This window comes from Bos indicus, chromosome 14, assembly GCF_029378745.1.
Source record: "Bos indicus isolate NIAB-ARS_2022 breed Sahiwal x Tharparkar chromosome 14, NIAB-ARS_B.indTharparkar_mat_pri_1.0, whole genome shotgun sequence".
Lineage (NCBI taxonomy): Eukaryota > Metazoa > Chordata > Mammalia > Artiodactyla > Bovidae > Bos > Bos indicus.
In genome coordinates, this window is record NC_091773.1 from 10,895,284 (window position 1) to 10,906,888 (window position 11,605).

General features: G+C 53.9%; 1 protein-coding gene across 1 annotated transcript; it reads right to left on the minus strand.

The window, feature by feature from the left end:
* Positions 1-307: 307 nt before the first annotated feature.
* Positions 308-10,185, minus strand: LOC139186997 (gasdermin-D-like). The gene is made up of 9 exons (XM_070803003.1): positions 10,122-10,185; positions 7,736-7,846; positions 5,012-5,165; positions 4,623-4,748; positions 3,783-3,987; positions 2,816-3,026; positions 2,221-2,531; positions 2,047-2,094; positions 308-574 (listed from the first exon to the last, which is right to left on the minus strand). Exons 1-9 carry the CDS (start codon positions 10,183-10,185, stop codon positions 308-310), a joined length of 1,497 nt encoding a protein of 498 aa, XP_070659104.1.
* Between the last annotated feature and the right edge of the window lie 1,420 nt (positions 10,186-11,605).

Consider the following 11,605-nt stretch of genomic DNA (forward strand, 5'->3'; position numbering starts at 1 on the left):
TACCCAACTGTTGGTGATGGGGAGGGTGTTCTGGTACCAGCCTCTACAGGCCCTCCTGGAAGAATCCTGATCCAAGGTAGGACTCTAGCCTAACTGGGGCCCCCGCTGCCCCAGACCTGGATGGGCGACTGAGGTCTGGGGGCCAGTCCTGAGAAGGAGAGAGGAGTGTGACCTGAGCTGGGCGGAGCCCCACCGTCACCTGGGGCCACCTGCGTGGAGGCTCTGGGCCAGCCGCTCCCTGGAGTCAAGGCAGTGGGGCCCCTTGGGGAGCATGGGGCACCCTCCTCAGGCATCAGTCTGGAGGGCCTCAGGCATCAGTCTGGAGGGCCGTAGGGCTGGGCTCGGCCAGCAGCTGCAGCCCCGCGAGGGACGCGTAGAGCGCAGACAGCTGCAGCACCACCTCAGGGTCCCTGGTGACTGGGTGGCCAGGGCCCCCCAGCTCCAGTCCACAGCTCTCCACCAGGCTCCAGGTGAGGGCCGCGTCCTCGTGCTGCAGCCAGGAGAGGACTTCCGGCGGCAGCGAGAAGCCTGTTTCCTCCATCTGGTTGTAGTTCGGCTCTAAGATGCTCGCCACCTGCCAGGAATCACCCAGGGTGAACACACAGGCCTCCCAAGACTGGAAGCAGTGGGACCCGTCCTGAGGATGGGAGCCTGGAGCCTCTGATCACTGACCCCCACTCCCCGCCCCATCCCCGCCACCACACCTGAGCCTGGGGCCTTGCTTCCTGCAGAACTGGGGCTCCAAGGACAATGCCCCCTAAATGCGCCCTTCCCTGCACTGCCTGGGGCCTTGGTTTCCAGCACTCCCAGGGCTCCCAGCCCCTGCATACACTGTTCTGCCTGGAAACCCACCCCATCTCCTCATCCATTAATCCCTGAATTGCATGGAGGGGCCCCCTTTTGGAAACACCCCTGGGCCCCCACAGCTGCCAACATAAGCTACATAAGACCCAGTGCGTCTCCTGTTCTGGGCACTGTCTGCGATCACCTCCTAGAGTCTCCACTTGACCAGCCTGTGTTCTCAGGCCCGAGCAGAGGGCCTGGCACAAGGCAGGAACCCAGCCTAACCCCTGAATGAGCCTGCGTGTGGCTGCCATGGTGGTCTGGGTCCACAGGGGTCAGAGCCCAGCACACCCCCCATGTCCCCGCCCCAGGCTCTCACCAGCTCCAGCTGCTGGGGCAGGACCCCTCCAGGCACTAGACCAGCAGGCAGTGTTGGGTGGCACTCAGCGCTGCAGGCCCCTGGCGAGGAGCCTGTGCCCAGGCTCCTGCCCGGCGCCAGCCCTGCCCTGATCAGCCCCGGGGAAGCTCCATGTCAGGCAGAGCGCACCTGGATGTGCTCACCCCACTGCCTTCCCTGTACACAGTAGGCCCTCAGCATGTTCTGAATGCCTACTGCATGCCAGGCACTGCACACCCACGGGGCTTATCCTCACCTTCCGCCTTCCACCACCTCCCTCTCCTCCTCCTCAGTCGCTCACCCTGCCCAGGGCTGATGCTTCAGCTCAAGGAGAGGCCACTTCTCTGCCCTGCTCTGTTTGTTCCTCGGACTCCCAGACTGAGCCCCGCTCCACCCCATCACCTCTCTGGGATGGCTAAGGCAGGGCTTCTCAGGGTCTCAGCACCCCTGCAGAGGTGGGTGCGTGGGTGGATCTGGCAGGGTGGCCAGAGGGCCCTGCCTTCCCAACCCTGTTTTATTAACCATATAGGCTGCCTCTGAAGAGCCTTCCAGGTACCCAGTGCTGCCCAGACATCACCACCGATCTTCCGACCTGGGAAGAAAGCCCCGCCCTCCCCTTGTGCAGTGGGGAGACCACGGCTGGAGCTGGCCCACGAGCCCCGTGCTCACCATCCTGCCCACAGCCTGGTCCTGGGGTTTTGAGCACATCTCCATCCCCCCAGGGAGAGGACACAGGGCCCTCCCTGCCCCCGAGTGACGGGGTGACTGCGTGGGGCAGGAGGGGGCCCAACGACGGAGTCAGGGCCTTCTCTGGAGAGGCGGTGATTTCTGGCTGGGTTCCTGAGCTCCTGGCAGAGGTAACTCACCTCCACTGGCATTTCTACAGAGCTTTCCTTCAGGCAGGTACAGAACAGCTGCATGGGAGCGGGGATAGAGAAAAGAGAAAAGTCCCTGGACCACCGATGAGCAGGCCCACCTCGGTCCATGTGATTCTCGTGTCTCTCCCTTCTTCAGGTCCAATGCCCCGGCCCCATCCCCACCCCTCGGGGCAAGCTGGGCACAGGTGGGGTGTTGAGGCCTCCCTGAGATCTGGCCTGGAAGCCCGCTACGAAAGGCACCTGAGTGCTCAGGCCCATGAGGAAACAGCCTCCCTCTCCCTCTTCCTGCCCCTTACTCAGCAGCTGCCCCTCCTCCACCAGTTCCTCCGGCCTCCACATGCCCCAGCGATCCTCCTCCATCATCAGCTGCAGCACCATGTAGGCCAAGACAGTGCCCTGGGATGCCCGCTGCCGCCTCCTTGGCCACGGTGCTCTGACCGTGCAGCTGGGAGGGGGAGGGGAGATTCTAGGACCTGCAGGAAGGGGTCTCAGGGCTAAACAGGAGCAGGGCATGGCAGGCACAGGGGGAGGGGCTGCAGGAGGCCAACCTGATGACCAGGGGCTGTTGAGGTTGGAGGAGAGAAAAGTGCAAAGGCAGGGGTCACTCGGGCACAGCAGGAAGGCACTCTGCAAAATATGTTGCACATGAGACATTTCCAAAAACCCCAAAGCTTTCTGGGGTTAAAGCAATCCACGGTAGCATGGCAAAAGCGCTCAAAGTTCCCACTGCAAAGAAACGAGTTTTGTTTTGCCTCACTAAGTGTTGTCCAGAGTTTGGAGGGTTCACTTCGGGAAGGGCTGAGCTGGAAGCCTGGGGCGTGGCAGTTTGAGAACCTCCATAAGTCGTCCTCTGTCAGTGGGCAGCTGACGAAGGAGCTCTCCAGAAGCTGGGACTCCCGAGGTGGGACCAGTGGCACCACCGTCAGCACCGGATCCCACCGGAGAAGTGCTACCGAGGAGCAAGAGAACTATCCTGAGGAATGGATGAGACAAGAGTACGGAGACCGTTCTGTACCACGTCTGAACTCCTGGACCGTATTCAGTATGGTGGCCTGGAAACTGACCTCCAGGTGACCAGCCCTCACCTGCACTTATGGGGATGGTGAGAGGTGGGGCCCGGAGGTGATGCTGTGAGTGCAACTCGGGGCCCTGCCTCCCCCATCACAGTGGGGACCAGAGGCAGCCATGGACGCTGCATGGCAGAAGAACAGAGCTGGTGAGGAGCAGGTCTGGGTCTTGAAGGCACGTTGAAGGAACCCTGCCGGTCCCTGCCCTTGGCACATCCCGGGCACTCTTCTCACACCGCTGCAGAGTCTCACCCTGATTCCAGCCTAGCTTCATGGAACAGAGAAGTCAAGCTCAGAGGGCCAAGTGACTTGCCCAGGGCCACACAGCCAGCCAGGGACAGAGCTGGGGTTCGCACTCAGACACACCCAATTTCAAAGTTGACGCGAAACCCCCTGCACTATGATAGTGCCCCCAGCAGCAGGTAAGACTCACCTGGGAGAGTCGGAACACCAGCGACTGGGTCCTAGTCCACACCAGTGAAAATTCTGTATGTGTGTGTGAACTGGTATTTTTAAAAAGTCAAAAACCAACAAGACACCTCTCCAGGTGGTTCTAAAATGCAGAGTTGACACAAAGGCCCAGGGACTCCACACTCCTGGGTGAGATGGGGTGGTTTGCCAGGAGTGAGGGGTGGGCTCCTTGGTGGCTTTCAGCACCTGGCACACCACGTCTGCGCCCCAGGGCACCCCCTGCACCTGGACGTGGCCCAGCTGGAGGAGGGACAGCTGCTCGGCTCCCTCTGCTCGGCTCTGAAACGTGGCGTCCCACGCGGCCTCCATGGCCTCGGTCACCACACACAGGCTCTCCTTCTTCCAGCTCTGCAGCTCCTGGAGGAACGAGGGTCTCGGAGTCCTCAGTTTCCTGCCAGGGGTGCAGGTGGGGGCAGGAGAAGAGACAGAGCTTGGGGGGTGCTCTCTAGGGCTCCCCTGTACTGAGGCCTTCCGTAGTGGGCAGCCTGGACTCTATGCTGATATGGGCGGGGTGTGGGGGGCGTTACAGCGGGGGCCTGGCCTGTACTCAGGACTAGAATTCAAGGTCAGGTGGGGATGGTTGGAAACATCCTCCACCTGAGACATCTGTCTTCTGCAAGACTTAAAATGACCAGCCCAGAGGTTACCACTGGGCTCTTTCCAGCTGAATTGAGCAAAAGGCATATATTCCATGGTTCATGTGGTGTTTAAAAATTTTGAGATAATATTAAAATTGGTGGTAGTGGTGATGTAGTCATTCAGTTGTGTCTAACTCTTGCGACCCCCTGGACTGTAGCCTGCCAGGCTCCTCTGTCCATGGAATTTCCCAGGCAAGAAATGCTGGAGTGGGTTGCTATTTCCTTCTCCAGAGGATCTTCCTGACCCACAGGGGTTAAACCACGGTCTCCCGCGTTGTGGGCAGATTCTTTACTGACTGAGTCACCAAAACCCCAGTTTTAGCTTTTTTCAAAAAAAAAAAAAAAAAAAACCAGTGCCACGGAGCTCGCATTCCCGCCTGGAGCTCACATTCCCACGGGGCGATAAGCAGGCGCAGCTGTCGGCGTCAGCAGGCCTGTGTCCCCCAGTTTGCCGGAGTCCCCACCGTGCCCTGTTGCCCCACCCTTGGTAGCTACTGCACTTCTGTTTCTTTTTCTGGCCTTAAAAACAACCAGGGGTTTGAAACCTCTGACTTAACGTGAGTCCCTCTCACTGCCCACTCTCTCTTCCCCGGGGCGGGGGCCTGCCCCTGGGTTTGCTACTAATAGTGGACTCCCCCATCCCAAGCTACTCCTCAGAAAGCTTCTTGCCAGGCCCTTGAGTGGCCGGGACCTTGGGGCTTTTCCGTCCTGCCCCCCGGCCCCGGGGACCTGGGCCCACGGACAGCTGAGCCCAGCCCGCCTGGCTGATGTACCCACCTCTCCCCCACCAGAGTCTCCCAGGTGTGGGGGGGCACCCTGAGCATCTGCACGGCCAGCACGGAGCTGCGGCTCACCACGCCGCCGCCCATCACCTTCCCATGCTTCCCGGTGCCAGGCTCATGCCTGCCGTCACGGCTCCCGCCACCATCTCCTGGAAGCGGATGGGTTCACTGAGGCTCAGCTCTGTGGGGAGAGGGGTCCAGGCGCAGGCCAGGGGGCAGGGGCGACTAGACCTCTGCCTCAGGCCCCAGTTTGGCCTCCACCTCTTACCGGCTTGGTGTGACCCCAGGGCAAGAAGCCCTCGACTCCCAGAGCCTCAGTTTCCCCATCTCTAAAAGGGGCAGAAGAATGACAGGGTTTTCCCTCCAAGAGTGGTGGTCAGCATTTACCGAAGAAATTCCCTACAGGGTCCCTGCCGCCCAGCAAGCACTTGGTGCGTGTCAGCCATTATGGCGATTAAAGTGATGATGATGATTACTCATCAGAGAGCTGGGACAGGAGGGAGGAAAAGATGCGCTCTTCCCACCACGGCAGGCACATGCTGCCTGGAGGTGCCCCTGGCATGTGTCTGGGTGGAGGGGGCATCAGCTTTCTTCCCCTGGGTGCTAAAGTCAGCATGTAGGTGGAAATCACAGGTGGTCAAAACCCCCTGGAATCATCCTTCCAATCACACCCCCCACTTGCCTGCATGGGACCCCGAGAAGCTCCAGGACCAAGGATGCCTCAGTCTGAACAGCTGTTCCCTTGGGAATGTTACTCTGTGCCTTGTTAAGTAGAAGTATATACATATTTTCATAAAATATTTATGTGTGCTGTGCTTAGTAAAGCCAGACATCTTGGAATGTGAAGTCAAGTGGGCCTTAGAAAGCATCACTATGAACAAAGCCAGTGGAGGTGGTAGAATTCCAGTTGAGCTATTCCAAATCCTGGAAGATGATGCTGTGAAAGTGCTGCATTCAATATGCCAGCAAATTTGGAAAACTCAGCAGTGGCCACAGGACTGGAAAAGGTCAGTTTTCATTCCAATCCCAAAGAAAGGCAATGCCAAAGAATGCTCAAACTACCGCACAATTGCACTCATCTCACACGCTAGTCAAGTAATGCTCAAAATTCAAGCCAGGCTTCAGCAATATGTGAACCGTGAACTTCCTGATGTTCAAGCTGGTTTTAGAAAAGGCAGAGGAACCAGAGATCAAATTGCCAACATCCGCTGGATCATGGAAAAAGCAAGAGAGTTCCAGGAAAATATCTATTTCTGCTTTATTGACTATGCCAAAGCCTTTGACTGTGTGGATCACAACAAACTGTGGAAAATTCTGAAAGAGATGGGAATACCAGACCACCTGATCTGCCTCTTGAGAAATTTGTATGCGGGTCAGGAAGCAACAGTTAGAACTGGACATGGAACAACAGACTGGTTCCAAATAGGAAAAGGAGTACGTCAAGGCTGTATATTGTCACCCCGTTTATTTAACTTCTATGCAGAGTACATCATGAGAAACGCTGGACTGGAAGAAACACAAGCTGGAATCAAGATTGCTGGGAGAAATATCAATAACCTCAGATATGCAGATGATACCACCCTTATGGCAGAAAGTGAAGAGGAATTCAAAAGCCTCTTGATGAAAGTGAAAGTGGAGAGTGAAAAAGTTGTCTTAAAGCTCAACATTCAGAAAACGAAGATCATGGCATCCGGTCCCATCACTTCATGGGAAATAGATGGGGAAACAGTGTCAGACTTTATTTTTCTGGGCTCCAAAATCACTGCAGATGGTGACTGCAGCCATTAAATTAAAAGATGTTTACTCCTTGGAAGGAAAGTTATGACCAACCTAGATAGCATATTCAAAAGCAGAGACATTACTTTGCCAACAAAGGCCTGTCTAGTCAATGCTATGGTTTTTCTTGTGGTCATGTATGGATGTGAGAATTGGACTGTGAAGAAGGCTGAGCGCCGAAGAATTGATGCTTTTGAACTGTTGTGTTGGAGAAGACTCTTGAGAGTCCCTTGCACTGCAAGGAGATCCAACCAGTCCATTCTGAAGGAGATCAGCCCTGGGATTTCTTTGGAAGGAATGATGCTAAAGCTGAAACTCCAGTACTTTGGCCACCTCATGCGAAGGGTTGACTCATTGGAAAAGACTCTGATGTTGGGAGGGATTGGGGGCAAGAGGAGAAGGGGACGACAGAGGATGAGACAGCTGGATGGCATCACTGACTCGATGGACGTGTGTCTGAGTGAACTCCGGGAGTTGGTGATGGACAAGGAGGCCTGGCGTGCTGCGATTCATGGGGTCGCAAAGAGTTGGACACGACCGAGCGACTGATCTGATCTGATCTGTGCTTAGTCACTTGGTCGTGTCCGACTCTTCTCAACCCCATGGACTGCAGCCTTCCAGGCTCCTCCGTCCATGGGCTTCTCCAAGCAAGAATACTGGAGTGGGGTGCCACTGCCTTCTCCAAGGGAAGCCCATATTTATGGGTTATTATTACCTATAACAATACCTCCTTTTGGGGATTGTGACCAGGACTAACGTGCTGCTTGTAAAGCGCTTGGAACAGGGCTGGCACACGGTGATAAGCTGTCCCCTCGGGGGTCTGGCCCCATCTCCTTCTCCCAGGTAGTGGGGCCCAGGCAGGGTCCAAAGCTGCGGTGGGGAGTGGTTGGGGGGTGAGCGGGTGGGGGCAGCAGCGATTTGCTCAGTCTTTGATAGCACTTGCCATGGCGGTGGGCACCGTACTTCAGAGGGCGCCGGGGAGCCACAGAGGGCTCTGAGCAGGACAGCGACACTGCACACCAGCACGTGAGTTTCAGGAGGAGCGCCTTGACAGCTGGGAGCACAACCGAGTGGAAAGGGGAGACTTGAAGAGCTTATAACTATATCCAAGGGATGTGACCGTGGGCTCCAAACCAACAGGACAGATGTGTTCCCTGCTGGGGGCTGGGGGAGAGAGTGTAATGGGTGGAGGGAAGTGAGAGGCTGACTCCTCCATTAGGCACGGTGCCCAGGGCCCCACAAAAATATTTCTAATTTGAGTAAAATCAGAAGAAAGAAATTTTTGGGTCCAGGGAGGGAGAGCGGCACAGGGAGAGGGCAGCGGGGCGCCGGGGGCGACCTGTCCGGAGGAGTCCGCTGGAGGAACCCTCGCACTCAACCCTGTTGTCCCCCAGGACCTGGGTCCTGGCCCCCCCAGTCCCCACCTGAGGCTCCGAGTGACGGGGTGACTGTCCTGAACCCCAGGCTGCGCCCCACACAGGAGCCCTCTCGGATACCCACCCGGACCACCGGGATTTCCAGCCTGGCTCATAGCCCCCGGGGGGGCGCGAAGTCTCCCACCCCTCCCTCTGACCCCTGACCCATGGGGGTGAGTCTCCGGCTTTCAACAAGGGTGCCGTGGATGTACACTAATATTAATATGCATGCTGTTTTTCTTTCATGTGATTTAAAGAATCAAATTGTTCCCAGGTTTGTAATTTTTTTTAAACCTCAGATGCCCCCTTCTCCACCAGCCCCCCACCCACCCCCAGCTCCTCCCCAGAGACATCACTTTGAACTCTTTCTGTTGCTGTTTTCTCTCTTTTTAAGGACTAGATTGAGATGTAATTCACACACAGTTCACTGTAACTCACACACACTTCAGTGTCCAATCCAGTGACTATGAGTACATTCACAGGACTGTGGAGCCATCACTGCAGTCAATCTTAGAATATTTTTATCACCGCCCCCCCAAGAACCCCATCCCAACCACTAATGTGCTTTATGGATTTGCCTATTCTAGATATTTCAAGTAAATGAGATAATACAAGATGTGGTCTTTTGAATCTGTCCTTACTTAAATAATAAGCTTGCTCACTTGTAGGCATTAAACGTGGACTTCCACCAGGGAAAAACAATTTAGGGCCCCCCTCCCTCTATACCTGCACGAATCCCATCCCTCCTCTTGAGTTATAATTCTCTTTTGTTTTTTATTATTACTGTGACTCTGTAAACTCTACCCAGCTATTAATAAACTGTAATTATCTTTTATTTCCAGGAGGATTTCGATAGTTTTTCGTCCTTTTTTCCTTTTCTTTCTATTTTCTATGTACTTATATCTAATTAAATCCAAACTCCACCAAGTGCTTACATCTCCTCCTCTTGTGACCAGGTTCCAGGTATTTTATCAGTTTCATACTCCTGGAGAAATCTCTCCCAAGGCTTCCTATCACTTAGATGTACAACATCCTCTTACAACTTTCTGGAAAAGGGAACATGGACAGTTATTAAAAAAAAAAAAAAAACTTTGGTCGAAAATATCCTTATTCTACCTTCATGATATAGACTACTAAATTGGAAATAATTTTCCACCAAATTTAGGAAGCCCTTGCTCCATTGCCTCTAGTCTGCAGTGGTTGTATTTTAACGGCATTCTCGTGTCTCATCTTTTGTAAATAACCTGTTTTTCCCTCTGGATTTTCACTTCGTCCCACAGGTTCTGAAATGTCCCTGAAATGTTGTGGTATGAGCTCCTTTTCATGTATCAATATTTGTGTTAGGCACTCAATGGGCTCTTTAAATCTTGAAGTTTGTGTCCTAATTATGGGGTGTTTTCTTGAATTGTTTTCTTGATGATTCCCTGTGTGTGTGTTCTCTTTTGGGGCCTGTTTTTTCCAAATGTTTGCCTTCCTAAACTGCCCTTCTAAATTTCTTTTCTCATTTTTATCCTGTGGCTTTTGGCTCTACTTTTTGGGAAATTCCCTCAACTGTATCCTCTAATCTTGAATTTCATTTCTGTGATAATAGTTTTAATTTTTAAGAGCTCTGTTTTCTCAATGTTCCTTTAAAAATTTTGTTGTTTAGTTGCTAAGTCGTGTCCGACTGTTTTGCGATGCCGCTGTCAGTAGCCTGCCAGGCTCCTCTGTCCATGGGATTTCCCAGGCAAGAAAACTGGCATGGGTTGCCATTTTCTTCTCCAGGGCATCTTCCTGTCCGAGGGGTCAAACCCAGGTTTCCTGCATTAGCAGGTGAATACTTTACTGACTGAGCCCTCAAAACCCAAGTTTTAGCTTTTCTCAAAAAAAAAAAAAAAAAATCACAAAAAACAAAAACGGTGCCGTGGAGCCCACATTCCCGCTTGGCAATAACTAGGTAGAGCTGTGACACAGCTGTCAGGTCCAGGCAGGCCTGCATCCATCTTTCCTTCTCCAGGGAATCTTTCCAGCCTGGGAACTGAACTCGTGTCTCCTGCATTGGCAGGTGGATTCTTTACCATTGAGCCACCAGTTGCTTTTTGTTAGTTTTGGCTTCATCTGTTTCTCAGATATCTGATGATGCTTGTCGGCTCCCATTTTGGGGGAGGGGCGTCAAAAATCAGACTGGAAACTGAGCAGTGGGTGGAGCTTAGTGACTGAGCTTCACTGGCAGGCAGGCAGCAGAGTGCTCAGCTTGCTTGCATGTTAGAATCAGCTGGGGAGCTCTTGAACCTGCTCTCCCTGCAAAACAACTAAATCAGACTTGTGGGGGTGGGACCCGGCATTAGTAATTTTTAAAGCATCCCCGTTGATTTCTGTGTATACCCAACGCTGAGGACCTCTGCTGTGCCTTTCTCTGTGGAAACCGAACATCTGCATCAGTAGGACTTTCTCTTGTGCCAGGTCCCCAGGAAGAATCCTCTAGTCTCCTTCCTGGCAGAAAGGAGTCAACTGGGAAAGACTGCGCTCGTAACTCCCAGCTGGGAGAGAAGGTGAGGCGAGGGTTGACCTGGAACGTTCCATGAAAAAGAGGCTCTCTCTGGCCACTTGTGTGCCCCTCTAGTGACAGGAGAGACTTCCAGATGTATCCTTCTGTTGTCTTTTTGCTGGGTGGAAAGAGAAAAGAGAGCAATAGGCACCCAGAGTTAATTATCGTGACATAAACAAACAAAAAAACCCAAGAACTTTTCAATACTGGGGAAAACAGCAGGAGTTAAACAAGATCTTCTGGGGAACAGGGGGAGGCTGAGGTGCCTTGCACCGCTTTACGGGCTCTGAGCCCAAGGCCACAGGTTTGTTTATCTTTGTCTGTGCTGGGTCTTCGCGGCTGCGCTGGCGCCTCTCCATTTGTGGTGCTCAGGCTTCTCATTGCAGTGGCGTCTCTTGTGCCGCACGGGCTCTAGGGCCCGCGGGCTTCAGGAACTGTGGACCTTAGAGCACAGGCTCAGTGGTTGCGGCACTCGGGCTTAGTTGCCCCACAACATGTGGGATCTTCCTGCACCAGGGATCACCCATGCCTGCTGCATTGCCAGGTGGATTCCTTACCACTGAGCCACCAGGGAAGTCCCCGAGTTTTACAAAATAAATCTTTCGTTCTCATCTGCTTGGTTGAGACCTTGTATGGAGGGGAGATGGGATCGGGGAGGAGAAGACGAGGCATCGCTTCTGGGAAGAGGGGCTGACCCTGAACACAAGGAAGTGTTTGGGGGGAAGCAAAGCCATATTAATGAGAAGAATAACCACACCGGTAGCCAGCTCGCCTCTTCTTCCCCAGACAAGCCGGGTGAACTCTCTAAAGGAAGCTAAGCCTCCTGAACCCCTTCCCACCACACGCTGACCCCTCTGAAGACTCTGGGTGT

What these genes read in the sequence shown, in the direction of transcription:
- LOC139186997 (XM_070803003.1), bottom strand. Translation starts at nt 10,185, where the DNA reads ATGCAGGCCTGCCTGGACCTGACAGCTGTGTCACAGCTCTACCTAGTT. An exon ending in TGCCCAGCTTGCCCCGAGGG is followed by an intron (nt 2,095 to 2,220) that starts GTGGGGATGGGG and finishes GCTCCCATGCAG; the next exon opens with CTGTTCTGTACCTGCCTGAA. An exon ending in CTGTAGAAATGCCAGTGGAG is followed by an intron (nt 575 to 2,046) that starts GTGAGTTACCTC and finishes GATTCCTGGCAG; the next exon opens with GTGGCGAGCATCTTAGAGCC.